Source organism: Chlorocebus sabaeus, chromosome 13, assembly GCF_047675955.1.
Source record: "Chlorocebus sabaeus isolate Y175 chromosome 13, mChlSab1.0.hap1, whole genome shotgun sequence".
NCBI lineage: Eukaryota > Metazoa > Chordata > Mammalia > Primates > Cercopithecidae > Chlorocebus > Chlorocebus sabaeus.
The window spans coordinates 61,427,428-61,450,255 of record NC_132916.1 but is presented as its reverse complement, the minus strand read 5'-3'; the positions used below and the strand labels follow the sequence as shown (position 1 = coordinate 61,450,255).

General features: G+C 41.9%; 2 protein-coding genes across 3 annotated transcripts in view; both read right to left on the bottom strand.

Annotated features, from left to right (window-relative positions):
* Positions 1-505: 505 nt before the first annotated feature.
* On the bottom strand, positions 506-12,048 carry SLC35D3 (solute carrier family 35 member D3). Of its 2 annotated transcripts, XM_073022522.1 has the most exons (3): positions 8,251-12,048; positions 3,364-7,703; positions 506-2,302 (listed from the first exon to the last, which is right to left on the bottom strand). In XM_073022522.1, the coding sequence occupies exons 2-3, from the start codon at positions 3,800-3,802 to the stop codon at positions 1,491-1,493; spliced, it is 1,251 nt and encodes a 416-aa protein (XP_072878623.1). In that variant the 5' UTR covers positions 3,803-7,703; positions 8,251-12,048; the 3' UTR covers positions 506-1,490. The 2 variants fall into 2 exon arrangements, with proteins under 2 accessions (XP_072878623.1, XP_008005087.1); XM_008006896.3 differs by having other exon boundaries at positions 3,364-12,048.
* Positions 12,049-12,152: 104 nt separating this feature from the next.
* Positions 12,153-22,828, bottom strand: part of PEX7 (peroxisomal biogenesis factor 7) — a 93,567-nt gene continuing 82,891 nt past the window's right edge. Inside the window, exon 10 of the mRNA XM_008006897.3 lies at positions 12,153-12,629. Within this exon, the coding sequence (XP_008005088.1) occupies positions 12,561-12,629 (69 nt within the window). The 3' untranslated portion in view covers positions 12,153-12,560. The remainder of the gene's footprint in view (positions 12,630-22,828) is intronic.

The window sequence follows — 22,828 nt, the reverse complement described above, 5'->3', positions numbered from 1 at the left end:
AGCTGGGACTACAGGCACACACCACCACATCCTGTTTGTTTGTTTTTGAGACAGGGCCTCACTCTGTTGCCCAGGCTATAGTGTATGACATAATCAGAACTCACTGCAGCCTTGACTTCCCCGGCTCAGGTGATCCTCCTATCACAGCCTCCTGAGTAGCTGGGACTACAGGTGCACACCACAACGCTTGGCTAATTTTTGATATTTTTTGCAGAGATGGGGTTTTGCCATGTTGCCCAGGCTTGGCTTGAACTCCTGAGCTGAAGCCATTTGCTTGCCTTGGCCTCCCAAAGTGCTGGGATTAGAGGCATGAGCTGCCGCACCAGGCCGTTAACAGCTTCCTTCACGGGAAGATGTGTTTCTGTTTTTGTTGTTATTTCAAACCAAACAGCTTTGTTAATTTAGGAAGTTTCCAGTGGTGCGGCCCCTACACACCAGATACTATGACCACACATTGGAGGCAAACACAAACAACTATACAGCAACAATAGAACAGGTGTCTAAAATAAATTTCTAACAATGTATCTTTTAATATTAGACTCATACTTTATTTTGACAAATTTAAGATAGAAAAATATCATAATGTGAATATAGCAGTTGCTCTTTTTGTAACATGGTTTGGGATGTGCAGCACAACTTGAAAGGACTTGCTTTACAGGTGGTCCCTCTTCTGGCTGGGTTTCAGTTAATTCTGAATTATATTCCAGCCATTGCTTTTGCTTGAAAGAATATTGGACACAGTAAAAAACAACAACAACAACAACAACAACAAAAACAGGTTTGGCATTCAATAATAAATATTATAAAGCAATGAATGGAACAACTTTTAAAATAATTACTAAAAGCAAACTTTAGACTTCATGATTAAAGCTAAGAACTCATATTTTCAAAATAGCTTTAACAGTTTCTATCAATATATAATACAATAATAGGACACCTATTTTTAAAAAACAAGTGAGTAGAATCAGAGTAAATATGGTGTTTCAGATGACTATAATCAGTAAACATCAATTCAGTATATTTATATATCATTTCAGCAATATACTCTTTGCCCAGCTGGCGATAAAAACTGTAGTTCTATCATCAAAAATGCATCCCTGAATGTCATCTTTGAACTTATTAAGTGCTCTCATCATTTCTACACTCCATCTTTGGAGGGGGTGGCTTGGGGACTCTTGGTACATGCAGATATTTAGTTATGGTTATAATGACAAAAATTAAATGTGCCAGGAGTCTGAAGCAGAAACCATTGCCTTACTTTGTTAAGTACCTTCACATTCTTTTGTCTCTGTGATGCCTCAGGTGAAGTCACACTAAATAATTCACACAGGTGCTAATTTTGTTGCTCTGTGTCAGTACCTTTCAGCTTCTTTCTTTTCTTCCCTTTCCCACTCCTCAAAGAATAAAATGGGGAGGCCTCTCATTAAAACATGTCATTTCTAACATATAAAATAAGTGTATGTACATAGGTACATACGTGCATCTCCTTCTCAAGGACTGGGTAACTCCTCATTTTCTATCAAATAATCCTTCTTCATATACCTGGTTCCCCTAACCAACCTCCACACCTCGAGGTAAGCATCTTTTAACGACCTCCTGCTCCCTTCTTCAGAGCTCCCAGCCACCAGCGGGACTCCTCGGGGGCTGCCCCTGACCTCTTGCTTGCTCTGCTGATTGGGGCCATCTGCTGCCTCCCCACCTTCTGACGGGCCATTTCCTCCCTCCCCAGGCAGCTCCTCCATCACGAATGGTAGCTGGTCTCCACTTAGCTGCGCCTCCTCTCCCCTGGGTTGGGCCTCCAGGTCCTCGTACTTGCTTTGCTTTCTGGTCTCCATGAACTTGGCCACACAGTAAATGATGGAGCCCAGGGTGTTCACCACCACGCCGGCAATGAACAGAGAGGTGGGTTCCACGTCGCTGAAGGCTACCATGCCCACCGTGATGGTGGCGATGCTCTTTACCACGCCCACGAAGCTGGTGGTCACGGCCGAGTTGATGTAGGTGCAGTGCAGTGTGGTGAAGTTCATGGCGCAGCCGATCAGGATGCAGGCCACGAAGATGCAGACCATAGCTGGGTCCTTCCAGCCAGGGAAGGTCCAGGCGTGGATGGAGTCGGTGCTGGCAAAGGAGCAGATGACCAGCAGCGGAGTGGCGGAGACGGCGATGACGTACTGCGCGGTGAGGGGCCCGTGCTCTGTGTCAGCGCTGGCCTTCTGGATGAGCACCAGGTAGGCGGCGTGCACCAGCACCGCCAGCACTCCCGTAACGTACCCGATGGGGTCGCCCGTCAGGTCGCCGGCTCCTGCGGCGCACAAGGAGGACGGCCGAGCCCGGGCAGGAAGGTAAAAGAGAGAAGACAGCAGGTTGGCGTGGGCGTGGACCCACCGGGAAAACGCGTCGGATAGGAAAGGAGACTGGGTTCGCGCCCCAGCTCTGCCCACCGATTCCTGAGTGACAGACGCCCGCTGTCCCTCGGCCACCCGTGTCAAATGCGACAGCCAAACTCAGTCAGTGCTCAGAGCGCCTTCCCGCCATATCTCCGGGTCACCCCATCTTGCCTTCCCGCCATATCCCCGGGTCACCCCATCTTCCCCTGTCCACGACAAAGGCCCCGGAGAGCGCAGATGCCCTCGGGGCAGGTGCTGTGGCTTCCCCGAGCTGGCACCGAGGTCACTCCGGCGCATGGTACCTGCACTCCGCAGCCCCTGCCCCGTGGGACACCAAAGGGAGAGGGAGCCGCAGCCAGTGGCCTGTAACCCGGAGCGGCCAGGAGCAGGGGAGAACGCCTGTCCTGGCCCCCAGTGAAGCTGCCCCCTGCCCCAGTTCTCGTCTCTCTCAGCACCTGGGTCGTCTGCCTCAGGCACGCAGCCCCCCGCGCGGCACGAGACACCCCGCAGTAGCCCCGGGAGCCTAAGCTTCGCCCCCAGCCCCCACCTCCATTCCAGCCCCTGGTGACCCAAGGAAGTTCACGGCCCCCTCCTTCCGGCTTGGTCCTGGCTTGGAGAACTCCAGCTCCCAGGCTCAGGCGGCCCTCCCACCTCTCCCAGAGAATGGGGTGACAGGGGAAGACCAAGGGAGGGGGCAGCAGGAAGGGCGATGCCAGGTGAAGCAGGGTCGAGGGTCGGAAGCCAGGACATTAGGGGGCAGGGGGACTTGCGGGAGGAAACCGGAGAGCTGGGGAGCTCGCTGGGTCTCGGAAGTCCCTTTTGCGAGCTGAGCGACCACTTTCAAAGCTCTCCGTCCCTCTCTGCCTCAGTCTCCCCATCTGGAAGTGAGGTCGTTGCACTCAGTGATCCCCGCGGTCTCTGCCCGACGGAGAGGGGTGGGTGGGGTCGGCTGGGGGTCGCCGCGGGGCCCGCTCACCTGCCAGGGCGGCGCCGCAGGTGGTGATGAGCACGGCCGCCAGCACCCCCGGCGAGGGCGCGCCGTTCTTGAGCACCAGGACGCCGATGAGCATGGTGACCAGGGGCAGGCAGCGCTTGAAGACCACGTACATGGGCAGGCTGAGGCCGCGCAGGGACCAGAGCGTGAGGCTGGACTGCAACGTGGAGAGCACCGCGACCCCTGCGAAGGAGCGCGCCAGGCTCAGACCGAAAGGGGGCACGGCGATGAGCCCGAGGCGCCGCAGCAGCTCCAGGCTCAGCGCCGCCGTGGAGCTGGTCAGGCACTGCACCAGGGTCAGGAAGGAGAACTGGTAGCGGCTGATGAGGAACTTGAGCAAGATGTTGAGGGAGCCCGAGAAGACCCCGTGCGCGATGGCCACCGAGATGCCCAGCACTCGTCCCCGGCACAGCTGCCGCATCGCGCCGGCCTCGCTGCACCCAGCGGTGGCGGAGCTCCGCGACCTGCGCGCGAGGAGCCGGGAGGAGCGGAGTGAGGGCGGCGGGGGCGCCCGCCCAGCGCGACAGTGAAGGGCAGGGGGCGCCGGCTCGGCTGCAGAGGGCAGCTCTGGCCGGGCGTTCTCGCGGTTGGGCAGCTCTGCGTCCGACTGCCCCGCAGCTCCGGGGAGGCAGTGACGAGGGCGGGGGACTCCGAAAAGTGGCAGAGGTGGCGGGGGGGCCGGTCTGAGAGGAGTGGCGGGAATCCTAGCGACAGCTATTTGTAAGTGGGTGATGAGCCGCGGTGGGTTGTGTCCCGCGCGGTTTCACCGTCAGGGAAGACGCTCTGCTGAGGGAAGCGGGCGGCTGGGCGCCCCGGGGCGGCTGCCGCAGAGCAGGACGGGGGCTCTTGGGGCGCGGCGCCCCTCTCCTCCCATAGCGCCAGGGGCTCTCGCTTGCCCCTTCCAGCCGAGGGGCTTGGGTTGGAGGGATCCGGACACAGCTAAAGATTTTAGAAACAGCGCATCAGGATCGAGCGCCGTTTATTGGTCGCAACAAGTGACGGTGCCCCCAGCCCCATCGCCCCGGCGCTGCAGCGGCTTTTTCTACCCACGGTCCCTCCCGGTGCAGCGGCGGGACCTCGTCCAGCTGCCCGCCAGGGAAGCGAAAACCGTCGGTGCCGGCGGGCTCCCGAAGCTCCCGATCCCGGCGCCCACGCCCTGGTATCAGAGGAGGAACCAGCGGCCCGGGGCGCTGTCCGGGGGTGCCTCGGAGCCCGGAAGCTGGCTCCTTCCGGTGCCAGGCCACGCGCACCGCTATCGGCTCGCCTTCCAGAGAGGGTCCCGGGATTATGCGCGCGGCTCCGGGGAAGCTTTCAGGGGGTTCAGTGGTCTCGTACAGCAGCGGAGCCTGGTGGCGGGGACACACATTAGAATTGAGGCAAAGATGTAAATAAGCAAACGCGCACAAACGAAGTCACAACCGCAAGTAGCCACGACCAGGAACCGAGAAGCTCGGGGGCGACGCTTCCCGAAGCGTGGGAGAAGGCTGGCTGCGCTCGCAGAATGGGGGAGTAGAAGGGGAGGGGGCGGGAACCCGGGGCCCCTCACCCTGTAGGGAGACTCCGCGTAGCATTCTCCGGATCCCAGGGAACTGATTCCAGGGAACCCTCACCCTGCGGGACCGTCGTGGGTTGCTTTCGGAAGCAGGATAACCCGGAGGCAGAGGGTGAGGGAGTCACCACCTCCCTGGGCCAGGGTTCACACCTTTGCACAGCAGGACTTGTGAACTGTGTTTTTCCTATATGACTAAGAAAAAGGGAATTCTAATTTTGGGATGGGAGTAAGGCTTCGGTGACTCTTTCTTCTGAATTCAGTTCCCTGGAAAGTAACTCGCGCGGACCTGTAGTTAAATCAGCAGCAGCCAAGGGTTTCGCCCAGCCGATGGAACCGTTAAGCGCCAGACAGTTTAGTTTTAAGGCGATTTGAAATTTGTGGCATTGGCCAGGGTTTGGCTGTAAGGGAAAGGTTCGAGATCGCTGCGCTCCAGCACCCCTTTCGTTCACCGCCAGCAGTTTATTTCTCTTAGCCCCGGGGATCGCAACCTCCTAACCTTTTAACGCTGCATCACGTTGCCTTAATAGACAGGATCCATTTCTCTCTCGGTTCTTCTGTTTTCTGCCTCTTACTTCCATCTCTGTGCTGAATGCGACACACTTCAGCCAAGGTGTTGAAGTCGTGATTTACTGCAACAGGGGAAGAAAAAAAAATTACAGCAGGAATCAGCAGCATCACGGCAGCCCTTCATTTGGGCCAGCATTTTGGGCTTTGGATGCTCACTTTGGTGAGCTCTAGAGAGCTCGGTGTCAACCAGTCCCTCAGCTCAGGTGCCCGGCGCCTAGGAGGGCCACCTCCCTGCCCCCCACAGGTGGGCACTCAAAAAAATGTTTGTGAATGGCCCAGGGTGCCAACTTTCCAGGAATAGCTGGAAAGCATTATACTGAAACACGTGCTTCCGGTTCTCTGGGGAGCTCTTGGTTTTTGTTGCTAAAACTTGTGGTTACATACTATTGGCTGTTTAAGTGACTCTTTTTCTAGAGTTAATGTTATTTAGGAAATAATGAAGTCTGAAGCACCAGTTCACATTATGTGTATGTGTGTGGTATAACTGTATATTCAAAATATATTGATTAAAAACTCTGAAAATTAACTTATAGACATCGGCAAATAACAGATTTCTGCTTCTAGAGACTATTCCAATGAAAGTGTGGCTGATTTAAGCCATCCCAAGTGCATATTATTAATATAAAGAAGTGGCTGCACAGACCTACCTTTGGAATGATTCATTTCTGCCCGCAATTATAATTGCATCCATTTGTGATACTAACATTAGGTAAAAGATTTGGGGCTGATTCAGCTATCTTACTCTTCTCATTTAGGCAAGACAATTTAGCTTAATATTTGAAACCTACAGTGGCATAAAATCGCACATTTTCTCCACTTTGTTGCATATAATTCTTTTGGAAAGAAAAAACCCTTAACCCCCATCTCCCACAAAACCAGATACTAGATGAGCTCGTTTTAAAAATTGTGAAAAACTAAGAATACCATGTTTAGCAAGGTTAAATGAACAAAAATGTAGATCTAAAGGTCAAATAGCTATTTGACCTATTGGTATCAGGGTACCAAGGGTCTAGACTCAAGCACATCATCTTTGGAGCTACTCAATAAATATTAATGGCATTAAATAAATCCTTTAGTTTATCCATTCATTCAACAAACATATACTACAAGTATTTTGTGCCTAGGTACTCTGTTAGCCACAGAGGACTCAAAGATGAACACATCGCCTTCGTCCTTAGCAACAGTGGGATTGTGTGGCAGAAAATGGGAGCGCCAGGAGGGCAAGTACATCAGCTTGATAGCAGTAGCAGAGAAGGCTTCCTGGAGAAGGAAATACAGTCTCTTTGAAAGCTTATTTCATTATTTTTAATTGTAAAAGTAACACATGCTCATTGTGGTACATAAGAGAAAAACAAATTTATAAATAAGTAAACACGCTCTCTTCAGTGTTCACCATCCCCAACCCTACAACATAGAGCTTGCTGTGTTCAGTGTGGAACCTTTCAGCCTTTTTGTATGTATGTTTATACACACACAAACTCCCCCTTTAAAAAAATAACAAAACCAGGATATCATATATATTTGTCTATAATTTCCTACTTTAAAAAGCGTATTATGGGAATTAGCCTTCTAGATAGTCCCCAGTGATACCTGCTTCCCCACATTCACACCCTTATGTTAACTCCTCCCACGCTGTACCAGGGTTGGTCTGTGTAGCTAACAGAACCTGGCAGAAGTGACGGAGGTCACTCCTGACTTTAGTTTATAAAACACTGATGCTTCCATCTTGTATGTCCTTTTTCTTGTATCATTAAGTCTGGGGAAGCCGAATGCCACATTGTAGGGACATTCTGCCTATGGAGAGTCCCAATGTGGTTGAGTAATTGAGGTCTGATAACCATGGAAATAACTGTGGTGTCATGAGAAAACCTGAGCTCAAACAACTCAGTTGTTTCTGAATTCCCGACCTATAGAAACTGTGAGATGATAAATGTGTGTTGTTTAAAACTACTAAGTTTTGGAGTGATTTTTTACATAGAAATAGCATATTTTTTCAAATGACTTATTATTTTCAATAACTGTTCTACAGTATACCCTTTCTGTAGACAGGCATTTGGGTTTTAGCAAATGATGTAATAAATACCCTTGGACATAGCCATACTTCTACAGGTATTTTGGGAAAAGGGGAGAGAGGGAATCCTAGAGGTGAAATTGCTGGGTCAAAGGGTAATTTAAAATTTTGGCCGGGTACGGTGGCTCACACCTGTAATCCCAGCATTTTAGGAGGCTGAGGCAGGTGGATCACTTGAGGTCAGGAGTTCAAGACCAGCCTGGTCAACATGGTGAAACGCTGTCTCTACTAAAAATACAAAAATTAGCCAGGTATGGTGGCGCATGCCTGTAATCTCAACTGCTCTGGAGGCTGAGGCAGCAGAATCACTGAAACTAGGAGGTGGAGGTTGCATCTGTGAACTGTTTATTGATATCCTTGTCCAACTTTTGTTTGGTTTTTGTTTTTTTTTTTTTGAGACGGAGTTTCGCTCTTGTTGCCCAGGCTGGAGTGCAATGTTTTGATCTCCGCTCACTGCAACCTCCGCCTCCAGGGTTCAAGTGATTCTCCTGTCTAGGCCTCCTGAGTAGCTGGGACTACAGGAATGCACCACCACACTCAGCTAATTTTTCGTATTTTTAATAGAGATGGGTTTTCACCATGTTGGCCAGGCTGGTCTCGGACTCCTAATTTCAGGTGATCCACCTGCCTCAGCCTCCCAAAGTGCTGGGATCACAGGTGTGAGCCACCATGCCCAGACTTCTTAGAGATTTTTAAGAGCTCTTTGTGAAGTTTGGCTATTAACCATCCATTCTATGTATGTTGCCAGTATATCCTTTCATTAGGTCCTCTTTTAGCTTTGCTAGTGATGTGTTTTGCAATTTTAATTTTTGTATGTTGTCAATCTTACTCTTTATTTAATGCGACTTTTATTTATTTTTATTTATTATTATTTTTTTAGATGGAGTTTCGCTCTTGTTACCCAGGTTGGAATGCAATGGTGCAATCTTGGCTCACTGCAGCCTCTGCCTCCTGGGTTAAAGCAATTCTCCTGCCTCAGCCTCCCAAGTAGCTGAGATTACAGGCACTCACTACCATGCCTGGCTAATATTTTGTAGTTTTAGTAGAGACGGGGTTTCGCCATGTTGGCCAGGCTGGTCTCAAACTCCTGGCCTCAGGTGATCCGCCTACCTTGGCCTCCCAAACTGCTAGGATTACAGGCATGAGCCACCGTACCCAGCCTAATGTGACTTTTACATGATGGGTAAGAATTTACCGAGCCAAGAGCAGGGTAGTCCAGGCACATGGACCAGCCGAAAACCTGCATCTCTTACATGAGGAATTTGTGAGCACACTGGTTGAGTGTGAAGAGAAGCGGTGCTGTAGACAGAGGCAAGGGCTATCCCTGGAGGACCCTGGCTGCTTGGTTAGTAAGCTTGAATTTTTTCCTATAGGTAATCCTATAAGCAGAGAAAGGTTTTATACTGAAATTGATGTAATCAGATTGCATTTGAGATCCATCTCCGGCAGCTGTGTTGAGGAGGAGGGCTCTGAGGACACAGAACTGGAAACAGACACACCATTTAGGAAGCTGCTGCAATTGTCCAGAGAAAAGCTAATGATGGCTTGAACTGGAGCAATGGTGGTTGGATTGAGGGGAAGAGATAGAAGGGAGCAGTGTTTAGGGGGTAAAAAGGATCTCATTCGATATATATGGAGAAGTGGGAATAAGGGAAGGACCAAGGATGGTGTTTAGGTCTTTAGCTTGACCCAAATGGATCTTTTATAACAGCTTGACTTTTGTCAACAAATGAAAAAGTATGTGCAGGAGGAAAAGCTGGGTTAGCAGGCAAGTGAGTTTGGTTGGAACAAAATGAGTGCAAAGGCTTGTGGGAAACCCAGGTGGGGAAGGTAGGTGTACAGATTTGGGAGTATTCAGTATTAACATGAAACTAAAAAGCATTTAAGTGGATCAGCAAATACAAGGAGAAGCCTTTTAAGTAAGAAATTCGAGTTCATTTTTGGAAGAGCCAAATTATTGCTAAGATACACAGTTAAGAAGTGCCAAAGGCAGAAAGGATAGCTGACTCAGCCTGGATCTCCCTGGGCGTGATGGACCTTGGTAGGGTCACTCCAGACTAAGGCTCAGCTTAGCTCTTGAGACTTGGAAACTCAATTCTGTCAATTCTTTCAGGAATAATCAGGATCTACTCACCAGAGAGTTCTACATCTTACAACTATTTCTCAGTGTGCCAATTTCTGTTATTCTTAAGAAAAGGAGGCTATGTGGCAGGACCATGGGTTTAGATTCAATCATTCCAGATTTCAAATTCATTTCATTATTTTTTGGCTATTATGACTCCTGAGAACACTGGCTTCCTTGTCCTGAAAACAAGGAGGGCTACCTTGCAGGGATGTTATAGAGATTAAAAGTGATAACATATATAAAGCATCTCACATGGTGCCCTGACCACAAATCAGTAACTGAGTTCCCTTTTCCTTTATCCACTCTTTAGTGCTGTTCTGTCACTACAGGTACAGAAGGAGCTTGTGGGGAGGCCCACAAGATGAAAGCTAAAAGCTCAGCAGCCAGGAGACAAATGCTGATTTCCCAACCCAGAAAGAATGACTGGTCATCCTCTAAAGTCCAAAAGCTGCTTAACTTGTGATCTACCAAGGATTCAAAAATCTTGCACATTGTCTTTCAGGAGAGAATCCTTAGAGTTTTCCAATTCTAGTTCCAGGGAACCAACTGGATAAGCATTCACCCACTCTCACAATGATAGACTCCCAAGAACCTGAGTTATATATTATGAAGCTAGTGTTCTAAACATCTCTAACATTCCTGGAGTAGAGGGAAAAAATAAATCAAGGGAGAGGTTAGTTTTTAAATTATAAGTTTTTGTTTCAAAAGATACATGATAGAACATTTTATGAATAAAACCTCTTGCATTCTAGAAGGAAAGGAAATAATTTCATTGTAAATATTATCTGGGTTAGATATTTTTGAGACAAGGTCTTGCTCTGTCACCTAGGCCAGAATGCCTTAGCCTGGGTCACTGCAGCCTCAACTTCCCAGGATCAAGCGATCCTCCTGCCTTAGCCTCCCGAGTATCTGGGACTACAGTAGGCACATGCCACCATGTCTGACTACTTTGGGATGGATACTTTCACCATGTCTGACTACTTTGGGTTGGATACTTTTAAGGGTCTATCTCAAATTCTGCTGATACAGAGAACACCCATTGTAAACCCACTTTTGCTGACCACACCTTAGTATAATGCCGTTAGTTCATATAGAGGCAAGCAGCAAGAAAAAAGGCTTTCAAACTCATCAGTGTGACAACTCTAAGGATGTGGCTAAGCACCATGTTCACTGCAGTATACTTAGGAGGTCAAGCGGTGTCCTCTTTATCGAACCTCTCAAAAGCAATCTGTATTGCTGATCTAAGAACCAAAAAAAAGCTGGGCACTGTGCAACATGCCTGTAGTCCCAGGTACTTGGGAGTCTGAAGTGGAAGGATGGCTTGAGCCTAGGAGTTCAAGACCAGTTTTGGGCAACATAGTGAGGCTCCATTCTCAAAGAACAGAAAAAAAAAAAAAAAAAAAAAAAAAAAAGAAAGAAAAAAAGAACCAAAAAGAGCTGTATTTTCCCTGAGACCATTCATTCATTTAACTAATAGTTGCTGAGCCCCTTCAGTTGCCTGAGCCAGGCAGGGTGCTAGGGCCAAGCCTGGCACAAGGACAGAGTCTGCCCTCTAGGCTATAGGCACTGAACTGTGTAGCTGATCAGATTTCCCATTTATGAGGCTAGAAACCTTAGCGGTAAATCTTTGGCCCAGTCAGTAGTAACTTTACAGGACTTTGAGGTATGTATACTGAAGCCCCACTCCTGGCTCCACTTTCTGTCTTTGGTTCCACTTCTTAATTTGTGCTGTTTTGCTTTTATATCTTAAGCTGTCTTAATTTTTTTCTGCAAGAAGTAAACAAGCAAATTTATAAAGGCAATATATATATTTTAGTTTATTTTTGCTCTGGTTATTATGAGCACATTTTGTTCTTTAAAAAGAACTTAAGAATTATAATCTTTACCACTTATAGTATATCTTAATATTATATAGGAAATATAAGTGTTATGCAAAGTAGTTTGTTTCACTGATTTTTCTCCTTTAAAGTACTTTTTTTTTTTTCAGTTCATCTGCACCTAGAGCTTTCCAAGAAACCTTAGGGAGGTGGTAAGGAGCATTATAGCAGTACTTAGGCCTGGTTTCAAGGGCAATAGCTAGAAGTCTTAGTAGGACCTAAAACTTTGTGTTCAATTGACAGTTTAAAAAATTTTTGATATTAGAGAAGTGGGAAGACAAAATTATAGAGCTGTAAGTATAATATCTAAAAATATGTGAATAAATGCTAAAAAAAAAAAAAAAGTAAGCTCTTAGCTCATAGCATTCCATGTTCTTAAAAACATGGCACCAGTCCTTGAGAGAATCTCACTCAGTCTATGTGTCAAGCACTGAGTAGATGCTCAATAAACAGCTACTAAATAAAAGAATAAATATCTTCTAGTGTTCTGTTACTGAACCACAGATATATCTATATTACATATAATACTGTATTCACATATACAATGTATTAGGAAGAGCAGTCTTTTTGGGGAAGTCATAAAATGATAAATGATCAACAGATATAGTTTATTTATCACAACAGTGATTGTATTTTACATAAAAAATGACAAATTAAAAATGAAATATATCACTATCTATATAAGTATAACCTACTGAGATCCCATATTTTAATCCATTTTATGACCCAGAGACTACATTTTAATAGATATTATAAGATATACCATAACATTAATTATTTCTTAGAATTTTAAGAAATATGGCTTATGTATCAGGCTTAATGAGTGAGCCAAAGCCTTTATCAGCTCCCTCAAAACTGGTAAACTGGAAAGATTTGAAATCTGAATAGCATATAAAAGCATAATGTCTATGTTTTCCATAGTTAATTTATTTGCTGTTAGGCAGTTCTTCAGCCAACATCCTCTGTTTCTGACCACAGTAGTGTATCTCAAGCAGGAATAGTAAGACAAGCAGGGTCATAGATCTTTATTGTTTCATCCCAAGAACAGTCAGCCACCTAGAAAACAAAAATGAAGTAAGAAGAAATGTATTTAGATGTACGAAAATTCAAAATTGGCAGCAAAAACCCAAGTCATTTAGAGTGTCGTAAATCATCCACTAGTAAACATATTTTTGAACAGGAAAAACATAGGGCTAAGTTTTTGATAAGAAGTCTATATTCCCTTTTTAGGATATACGTCAGGGTATTCCAATTGATTCCAATTAATTGAGTATATTCCAACTGGTATATTCCATTTGATTGAGGTTTCCTATAAGAATGTCCCCCACCTTCACTCCACCCAACAACTACAGAATTCCCTACCATCTGAGAGAAATGTTGAAAAGATGCGTTCCAGACTGTGAACAAGATGCTGTGCTCAATATTGGGGGGATGGAGAGGAAGATAAAGTAAAGCTCTTGCCTCTTAGGGGGACTATATGATTCCAGCTGGGACAGTGTAAGACAACTTCACAATGCCATGGCATTCCCACTGGACCTCTGTAGGAGGCAGACACAAAAGACAAGGACATTCACATCTACAAAGCCATAGGAAAACATGAAGGGAAGAAAGTCCAGGGTGTTCAGGAACTATGCATTAAAAACTTAGTGTAGCAATGTCTCCAGGTATAAAATTAATACATGAAAATGAACTGTATTTCTATATACTCATTTTTTAATAGAAATGGATGAGGCAATTTTTAAAATTTATGTGGAAATGCCAGGACTTAGCCAAAAGAATCTTGAAACGAAACAACAAAGCTGCACTACTTACTCTAGCTGACTTACAGACTCAGCATGAAACTACTGTAATCAAGACTGTGTAGGATTAGGATAAAGACAAGTAGACCAATGGAAGAGAACAGAGTTCAGGAATAGGCCCCACACTAGGACAAATGGCTTTCAACAAAGGTACCAAAACAATTAAAGGCAAAAGGAAAAGTCTTTTCAATAAATGGTGGTAGAACAACTGAATATCCATAGGGAAAAAAGTGAATCCTGACCCCAACTTTGCACATAAAAATGAATTTGAGATGGACCACAGACCTAAATATAAAAGCAAACAGTATAACACTTTTAGGAAAAAAAATAGGAAAATATATTCTCAATACAGAGGTAAGTAAAGATTTCTTAGGGATACAAAAAGTAATAATCACAAAAATTTGGTAAGTTACTCTCAATCAAAAATAAAACTTTTGCTCATCAAAAGACACTGTTAAGAAAATGAACAGGCAAGACACAGTTAAATAAAAGATTAATAAAATATACACCTGACAAATAACTTGTATCCAGAATATATAAAGAACAAATACAACTCAATAATAAAAGACAATCTAATTAAAAATGATGGGCAAAAGTACACACATAAAAAAGTGCTCAACATCATTAGGGATTAGGGAAATGCAAATAAAAGTAACAATGAGATACCACCATATACTCACATTATGGCTAAAATTAAAGATTGACAACACCAAATGTCAGCAGAGATATGGAACAGCTATGATTGCATAGATTGCTGGTAGGGATGTACACGGTACCACCATTTTGGAAAACAATTTGGCCATTTCTTACCAAGTTAAACACATACCTATCTTTTGACCCAGTAATTCCACTCCCAGATATTTGTCCAAGAAAAATGAAAACATATATTTGCAAAACAGTGTATACAGGAATGTTCACAGCAACTTCATTCACAATAGCAAAAAATCGAAAACAAGGCTGGGTGCAGTGGTTAATACCTGTAATCTCAGCATTTTGGGAGGCTGAGGCAGGTGGATCACCTGAGGTCAGGAGTTCGAGACCAGCCTGGGCAGCATGGTGAAACCCCGCCTCTACTAAAAATACATAAAATGAGCTGGGCATGGTGGCGCATGCCTGTAATCCCAGCTACTAGGGATGCTAAGATGGGAGAATTGCTTGAAACTGGCAGAGGCTGCAGTGAGCTGAGATTGTGCCACTGCACTCCAGCCTGGGCGACAGAGTGAGACTCTGTCTTTGAGGAAAAAAAAAAAAAAAGGAAAACAATCAAAATACTCACTAACAAAAGAATCGATAACAAATTGTAGTAAATTCATACAACAGAATGTGCTCAGCAAAACAAAGGGAGGAACTGCTAACAGGCTCAGTACCATGGATGAAGCTCACAGGTAAGAGGCCAGAAACAAGTGAGGACATACAGAAGAGTTCCTTGTAGAATTCTAAGACAGGCAAAACTCATCTAAGGTAAATAAACAAACAAACAAAAAATCAGAACAATGTTACTCTTCTCACCTGGAGGGAAGGGTGGGGATAGGGGAGATTGGAAAGGGGTAAAAAGGAAACTGGGGGAAAGATCAAATAACTGGGATGATGTGAATTTCACAGGCACATCTATTTGTCAAAAATGTGTATCTAAGATTTGTAAATTTCAATATATGTTAATTATACCTAAAAATAGTAAAAATAATGTTAGCGATGATAACTAAACGATGGGTGAGAGTACAGGAATAAATAAGAATGTTGATAGTTGCTCAAGCTAAGTAATGAAGTTCATTATCCGATTCTGTTACTTTGTATGTTTTCAAAAATTTCCACAATAAAAAAAAAAGAAGAAAAGAAACAAGGTAGGCAGTAAAATGAAAGATGAAGTAGGAAGAGAGTACTTTTGACCAAAAGTATTTGCACTCCATTTCCCAGCCTTTCATGGTTATTACAAAGGTTGAAAATTACACAAGAGAACCCTCGTTTTGACTAATGTAATTTCTTGGCTATCACTAACTTTGAATACAAGAACCTTTCAAATTAATCAGAGTAATATTAGCTCCTTATCATTCACTAGCAATATTCTGAGATCACAATCCAAGTTATAGAGAGCGTTATAGACTTTTTAGTCAAATGTTTACATTTTAAAACCACACTCTTCAAAATCTGGTTGTTCCCACTTCATTTCTCATTGCACCAGGATCACACCTCAAATCCAAGCATGCTGCTTATGCCTCTTGATGCTCTTGTTCCTTTACTGATCCCTTCCCTTTAATAACTCCTCTTCTCCCTCCCTTTCTGTCTGCTCCTCTGTCCCCTTTGCCTTGCTCTGCCAGAGATGTCTCTTCTTTAAAAAAATCAGTTTAGGCATCACCTCCTCTATGAGGCGTACTCATAATACTTCATTGTACCCATAATACTTGATTGTATTTATTTTACTGACTGAAGACAAAGAGTTGTCTTCAGCTCTTTCAGGGCATGGACCATGTCTTCTTAGAACATAACTCAATGAATATTAGCTCAACAAATTAATCTTATCGATTAAAATTTCAGAGATTAACTCTGTCCTCATGTTCACACTAGAGTAGCAGAGCTACAACCAGAACCTAAACTTGTTGAATGTATCCACTAAAAACAGTGCCTCATAGAAAAGGCACACTGAAAACCATTATTTGCCTAATCTTGCAGTTTTCAGTTTTTATACCAGAGGACACAAAGATCATTATGTTAAATTAACCATCTCATCTATGCTTATTTTTTTTCACGTGCTGGACCTTTCCACAAGTTAAACATCCACTACTGGAGAGAAGAGAATCAGATAAATAAGACTTAGGTTTCTAGTGCAAGGTATCTATAAATTATGTTTCTGAAACCTTATTCAGCACTCTTCAATCCAGCTTCTTATTTACTCAGGACTTATAATAACTACCAAATATTAAGGCCACTGATTCAGCAAATGTTCATAAATCTATACTTAATTGGATTAAGATAGATGTAAAACTGCAATGATATAGAATTAGGAATAGATTAATTCAAATTGATGAAAATAGTATTTCTCTATTTGTTAATTAAACCCTATCTGGTTCTACAAATTTAAGCAAGCTAACAATAAAGAAAATAATAATAAGGTAAGAAAAAAGCACTTTACTAACAAAGAGGCTCCAGATTCTCCAAGGTTGCCATGTAGGAGCTTCCTGGTAAGAAAAAACTACTGTGCCATGTGGTCCCCAGGGGACCTCTTATTAATTATCACCACCACTGCAATGGCTTCTGGTAGCACTACTTCCCCTCTAATTCTAGAACTGAAAGTAAACACAGGGTTCTTTCTTAATGTCCCATGGTACCTATCTGTGGTCAGCCTAAGAGACATTTTAAAAAGACTGTACTAAAAACAAGGGCTAACAAAAAGACACATATTTAAAAAAGACTTTGCTTAAAAAAAAAAAGTGTTAACAAACAGAAAAAACAAGTAAAGAAAATGGCATGAAAATAAATAATCTGCTTTACAGAATGAGATACACTCGTTCTTTAGCTTGTCAAACAAAGAGGCATCTTTCCTGGCTCCCAACCTGCTTCCTCATAACAAAAGCTTCCCCTTCCATCCCCAGAAATGCATGCCTGGCCATGAAGACTCTTTCAAGGCCAGACTCAGGATACAGAATGAGAAAGATGCTGATAGGAATCTCCTTTTCTACTTACCCAAGATTATCTTTCTCAGTTTCAGTCCCATATATGAGAACCCCACTTATTTGCCCATTATCTTGCTATAAGAAAAATTGTGAATGATTGAAATCAGAAAAAAAGATGACTAAGTATCCTTTCAGTGGGAGGCTGGCATTGTCTTAGGGACCATATGGGTTACCCGTTTCTCCAGAGCTCTGTGCGTTTCACTTTCTGACTACTTTAGAACTCTGTAAATTATAGAAAACAGATAGCAATGCAAACGATTCCCATTCATAAAAGTTGCAAGGGAATCCTGTCCTGCAGAGATGCAACTGATGCCCCCGCTTACCCCCTGCAAGAGATGACTCCAAACCTTAAGTCTTATTGCCCTGTGGATACTGTCCAGTTCTGCACCTATTAGTAAATTCATTTCAGCACTCAATGATTCCTTTAAGTTAGCTGTCAAATCTTACATGAGTTACATAAATGAGTTAAACAAAATCTTTGACACATGTTCATACGATGAGAGTCATGTCACCATTTTGAAAATTATCCTTTAACATGGCCACACACAGGGATTCAGTTTACTGTGTCAAGGGGGTAACCATTATTTCAATGAAACATCGTAACTCTTGCTTTCTTATAGGACATACATAGTGAGTAACAGAAAAATCACTTCATTAACAGAACAAACATTATTAAATGAGGAAAACGAATACATAATTATATTTTAAAAAGAGGCTGAGAATAGTTGCTAAAATTGGGCATGAAATTAAACGCAAACAATAATATAAGATATACTGATATGATCAATTTACCAGCTCATCAGAGGATATAAAAGTTTTTCCTAGTACTTGACTATAAGAGAAATACATAACACGCCCCCATTACAAAAATTATTCAGTGCCAAAAGAGTGGCTTTATAAAAAATACTTCTTTCTTCACAAGGCTGTAAAAACAACATCTCAACCCTCCTGTAGGCCAAAGGCAGACATTAAACTATAGTTTACTGGAGGCACTTCTAGAAGACGGTGGTTCTCAAGCTTTAGTGTGCATGAGAATCACCTGGAGGTCACATAGACTGGTCCCCATCTCCCTAGCCTCAGGCTTCAAAGTGGGGTCCTGGGATCAGCATCACTAGCTCCACTTTGGGCTGACACAGGCTGGGGTCTTGAAGCCAAGGTCCACAGATAGGCTTCAGAAAGTCCATACATACAACATTTTGTGTATATCTACATTCTGGTGGCAAGGGAAAGAGAATCCATAATTTTCTTCAGGGATCAATTTACCAGCTCATCAGAGGATATAAAAGTATCCTGACCCCAAACATGAATCCAGAGAATTCTTCAGCTGGGCATTGTAATCGTCTGTGGCCCTTTCCAACACTCAGCTAGGACTGAGGACCACTGAGAAACAGTGTAACATGTATCAATTTTTTAACTGGGTTTCTGTCATGTGAACTAAGATGGGGGACTTGTGCAGGAATTTTCTGTTGTTGATTAACAGAAATTCAAAACTTGGCAGGATTCTAATATTCTTAAGGAATAATTCTCTTCCTTTCCTGAGGAGAAAGAATAAGAATATGCCACTAACACAACGGAAAACAACTTGTGCCATATTTTTGCATTTTTATTTAAAGTTTAAGGTTCAAATCTGATAGATTAATATGAAATAGGAGGAGACAGAATTGGGAGGAGGACTAAGAGGAAACATGATTGAACTATCTTTAAACAAAAACCAAAGTCCTCCCTGAAGCATCCCTAAATCAAAAGTTTATGTAGCTTCCTGGTCCTACTCTACATAAACCAGTATCCAGAATTTCTACTGAAAGGCATGAGAAAATTTTATTAATCATTTAAACTATGGTTAATCACAATATTTTTATTTATTTTCCTTGAGATTTGTATCCTGCTGAGTTCTAAATGGGCTGATATGGTTTATAGATTACACCACAGAAAGCCAAATAAAGATTTTTTTAAAAAAAAGCCAACTCCAAATAACAAAATCTGTTCTAAAGGGAACAAATGGAGCAAAAGATTTCAGGCATCAGAGCTGAGCACATCGTAATACTGGCAAAATAACTTAGGCTCTATGCTTTGTAACAATGAACAAGGAAGCAAAAGCATGCTGAGTAATATAGTATCTGTTTTCTAGTAACATTCATGTATGTTTATAAAAACTAAACCTCAAGATAATTTTCTTTTTAGAGTCAGGGATTGTATCTTGATTAAATCTGTAAATCTATATTCCTTGTTTTCTATATACAGTAAACCTTTGATAGATGCTTGTTGACTAAATGAATCCATGTATGAGCCATAGTTTCCTACAAGATTTTGTTAAGTAGAGAGAGCCTCTCACATAATAAAAAGCATCCAATTAGGTGTGAGTTCAGAGATATGGGTAAAAACAACAAGTTTTATGGGATTTGGAGGATATATATTTTGTTTGTTTGCTTTTAATTTCAGGAATATTTAGAAAAGTTTCACAGGGAGCTTTCCTTTGTGTCCTAAGAACTGTTTGTTAAATATTCCTCAGCATTACAAAGCTATCTAAAAGATAATTTATGTATATTTATCTATTCATCCATTTTTTCAACGAGAACTTATTAAGAACCTCCTCTGTGTCAGAAGGATGTACAGGTTATGACAATAAATACAAGGGTCCTGGTCTCTGGCTCCACAGATCTTGATTGTAATGGAGAGACAGGTAAGCAAAGAGAGACCTATACTGTAGAGTAGTATGTACAATGATAGAGGAATTACGGGGTCTCATAAAAGTAGGCAAGGGGCTATTATCATCGAATGTGAGGGAAGTGCCTGCTTTCAGGTGGAAGTAATATCCAAGCTGAGGCTTAAAGGAGGAGCCGGCCAGACAGCATTTGTTGCTGTTTTTGGGACAGTGGCACAATGGAAAAAAGGAAAATGTTTTAGGCAGTGGGATACATCAGGGTAAATAAAGAACTGAAAGTTTTAGTTTTCAGGCAATTTAAAAGTTATAATTGCATTATAACTCCTCTGATGAAACTCAATCTTTCGAGAGGCAGTTTTTTTCTGAATCCCATCTAGGGTTTTTTGAAGGCTGGGGCATCTCTTGTTTGACCCTCTTCCCTTACAGTATGAGTGTGCATGTGGACACTCAAGGGTAGGGGCCTCCAGGCTCTACTGCTTCTGTCCAAGGATATGCAAGTGGAAAATGTATTCCTTTACTCACAAGCCCCCACTGTGGTACATTTCATCCCTATGCCCTTCTGAATTTCCTTTAAGCTAAGATCAACATGCTAATCTTTTCATCAAAAGTCAGAATTAAAATTACTGACATTATGGGAAAAAATGGTTTGTCAAAATGTTATATTTTTTTACTTAATGTAAAATTTGAAGAGAGAATCAATCTTCGTTATTATTTTAAAAGATGCTATCTACTAGGGTAGTAAAAAAAAAAAAAAAACTAAACCAATAGGGTAAGATGCCATATAAGTTATATTTTTAATTATTTCATTTTCACTTTAATACAGCAAAATAGGTATTTCTGTTAAAAGAACAAGCACACTAATCAGAAATATGAATTACTTGCTTTGAACTAATATGTCAGTTTCTTTGAAACATATCATAAAGCTTGAAAAACTGAACAGAAATTTATTTTATGTCAATAAAGCCTATTAATTGGTATGTATGGCATATACATTAAGACATCTTCATGCATGGAACGCTAGAGAACAACTGTATTAAACCAGTATTTCAGTATTTCCTATGTGCAAAATACCAGACTAAATGCTACATAAATCCAAAAATAGTAAAGAAACATGCATTCACTAAGGAGACTATAATAAAAATTTACCAGTGGTGGATCAAATCACATGTATTATAGAACATCTTCAATAATAATGGTCCCATAAATGTGGATTTTAGAGAAGAAAACATTAAAGTGGAAATATGACCCTTTAAATACATGTAAAATTTAGAAAATGAATTTATATCCCTTAATTGTATCAATTCCCTCCACTTTATTAAAATGTTTACACATGCAACTGATAAGGTAACTTATCTCAAATGATTTAATGTGATTGTTAATAATAAGAATTCCGACTGACTCATTAGGAGCTTTACTTTATTAAGAAGTTTTCCATTTCCTATTTATCATTATACCCTTTTTTTCTCAATTTCATGGACAATTGCTTTTGCCCTTGGGAAACTTGTTCAATCTACTGTAATTATCTTTATGACACATGGCCTCTTTAGCAAAAATGAATAATAGAAACAGGCAGAAAGACACAGACAGAATGAAAAAAAAATCACAGTTAACTCCACATTTTGAAAAAGCAACCAAGACATTATATTGCAGTATATTAAACTTGGGACTAAAGGAAGAAACATGTTTTACTTACTCAACCAGCTTACAATAGAAAGTGACTACAGGAGAGAATATGGTTTACTATGATAATCATTATGGAGTTCATGCAAAAGTAAGAAAAGAGTTTTGATCAATAAACTAAAAAAATCCTTTTCATTAATTCATTCAATAGCTATTTAGCACATACATATCAGGTAGTTGACATTAATCCTCTGTGTGTCTCCAGGCACTCAAGATATTTAGCTGACACAAAATATTTACTGAAGCAGAGAAGAAAAGGAGGAGAGAAGGAAGAGAAGAATTTAATTCTGGAGTCAAAAAGGCAGAAATAATTTCCATAGGCAGAGGTGGAGAAGAGCAAGAGAAACAGGGGTAAAAAACAGGGATATGACGAATAACAAAATGTAATTGTTCTGCAATAGAGGATTACATAGGATGGTGAGAACTAAAATTAAAAAGGAAAACAGATTATATTGAATCCTGAAAGCAAGATTAAAAGTTCAGACTCTACACTGAAGGGCATGAATGGGCTTCCTCTTGAAGGTTTCTGAGCAAAGATGACAGTGATAAAAATGACAATTTAACTGGATTAATTTGCAAATTAAAACTAGTATTTAATAGTATGGCAGGAGGGTAATGGTCAGAGTAGTTTAAAAGCAACACAGGAGTGATTAACCATGAATTCTAAAAAGAGAAAGACAGGTTAGGAGGCAAATATAGTAGCATCTGTATTGGATGAAAAATGCCTTAAAAAAGGGACAGCAATAGGAAAAATGTATTCTGTTGCAGGAACATGGTATGTCTGTCCATTTATTCCAGTCTTTTTTCAAAGGTCTCCTAGCAAAGTTACATAATCTTCTTAATCTAGAGTCCTGTATATTTTTAATTTTTATTCTTTAGGAATCCTACACCCATACACACACACACATGCACGCACACACATACACAGTTGTTGCCATGTAAAAGTGATTTTTCCCATTTTATTTTCTACCTGGTAATTGTTATATCTGTAGGGTATTCAATGTTATATATTTATTTTAACTGACATTCTTATTGGACTCTCATTATTTTTAATAGGTTTAAAGTTGATATATTTAATACTTATTCAATTTGACAATCATATGAATTACAAATGACAATAAAATGTTCTACCTTTAAAAAATTTATATTCTATTTTGTTTTCTCCTATTTCTAACTGGCCACACAATTTTTAGAACCATGTTAATTTACAGTGGTGATGGTGGCAGTTCTCATCTTGCTCCTGTCTTTAATGTGTTTCAGGTCAAGCACTAACAAAATCAGATTTGCATTATGGAAACCTCTCTCTAGAGGCAACATGGAGAATCAATGGGATAATGGAAACAGCTCAGAGACTAGCTTTGAGATTGTTGCAGTAATCCATGGTAAAGGTACAAATAAGTGCTCATCTAAGGCACTGGAGGTAGAAAGGCATTGTCTGGATTTCAG

Coding starts and splice junctions, on each gene's coding strand:
- SLC35D3 (XM_008006896.3), bottom strand. CDS start 3,802: ATGCGGCAGCTGTGCCGGGGACGAGTGCTGGGCATCTCGGTGGCCATC. Junction 2,303..3,363: donor CTGCGGCGCCGCCCTGGCAG/GTGAGCGGGCCC, acceptor TGTGCGCCGCAG/GAGCCGGCGACCTGACGGGC.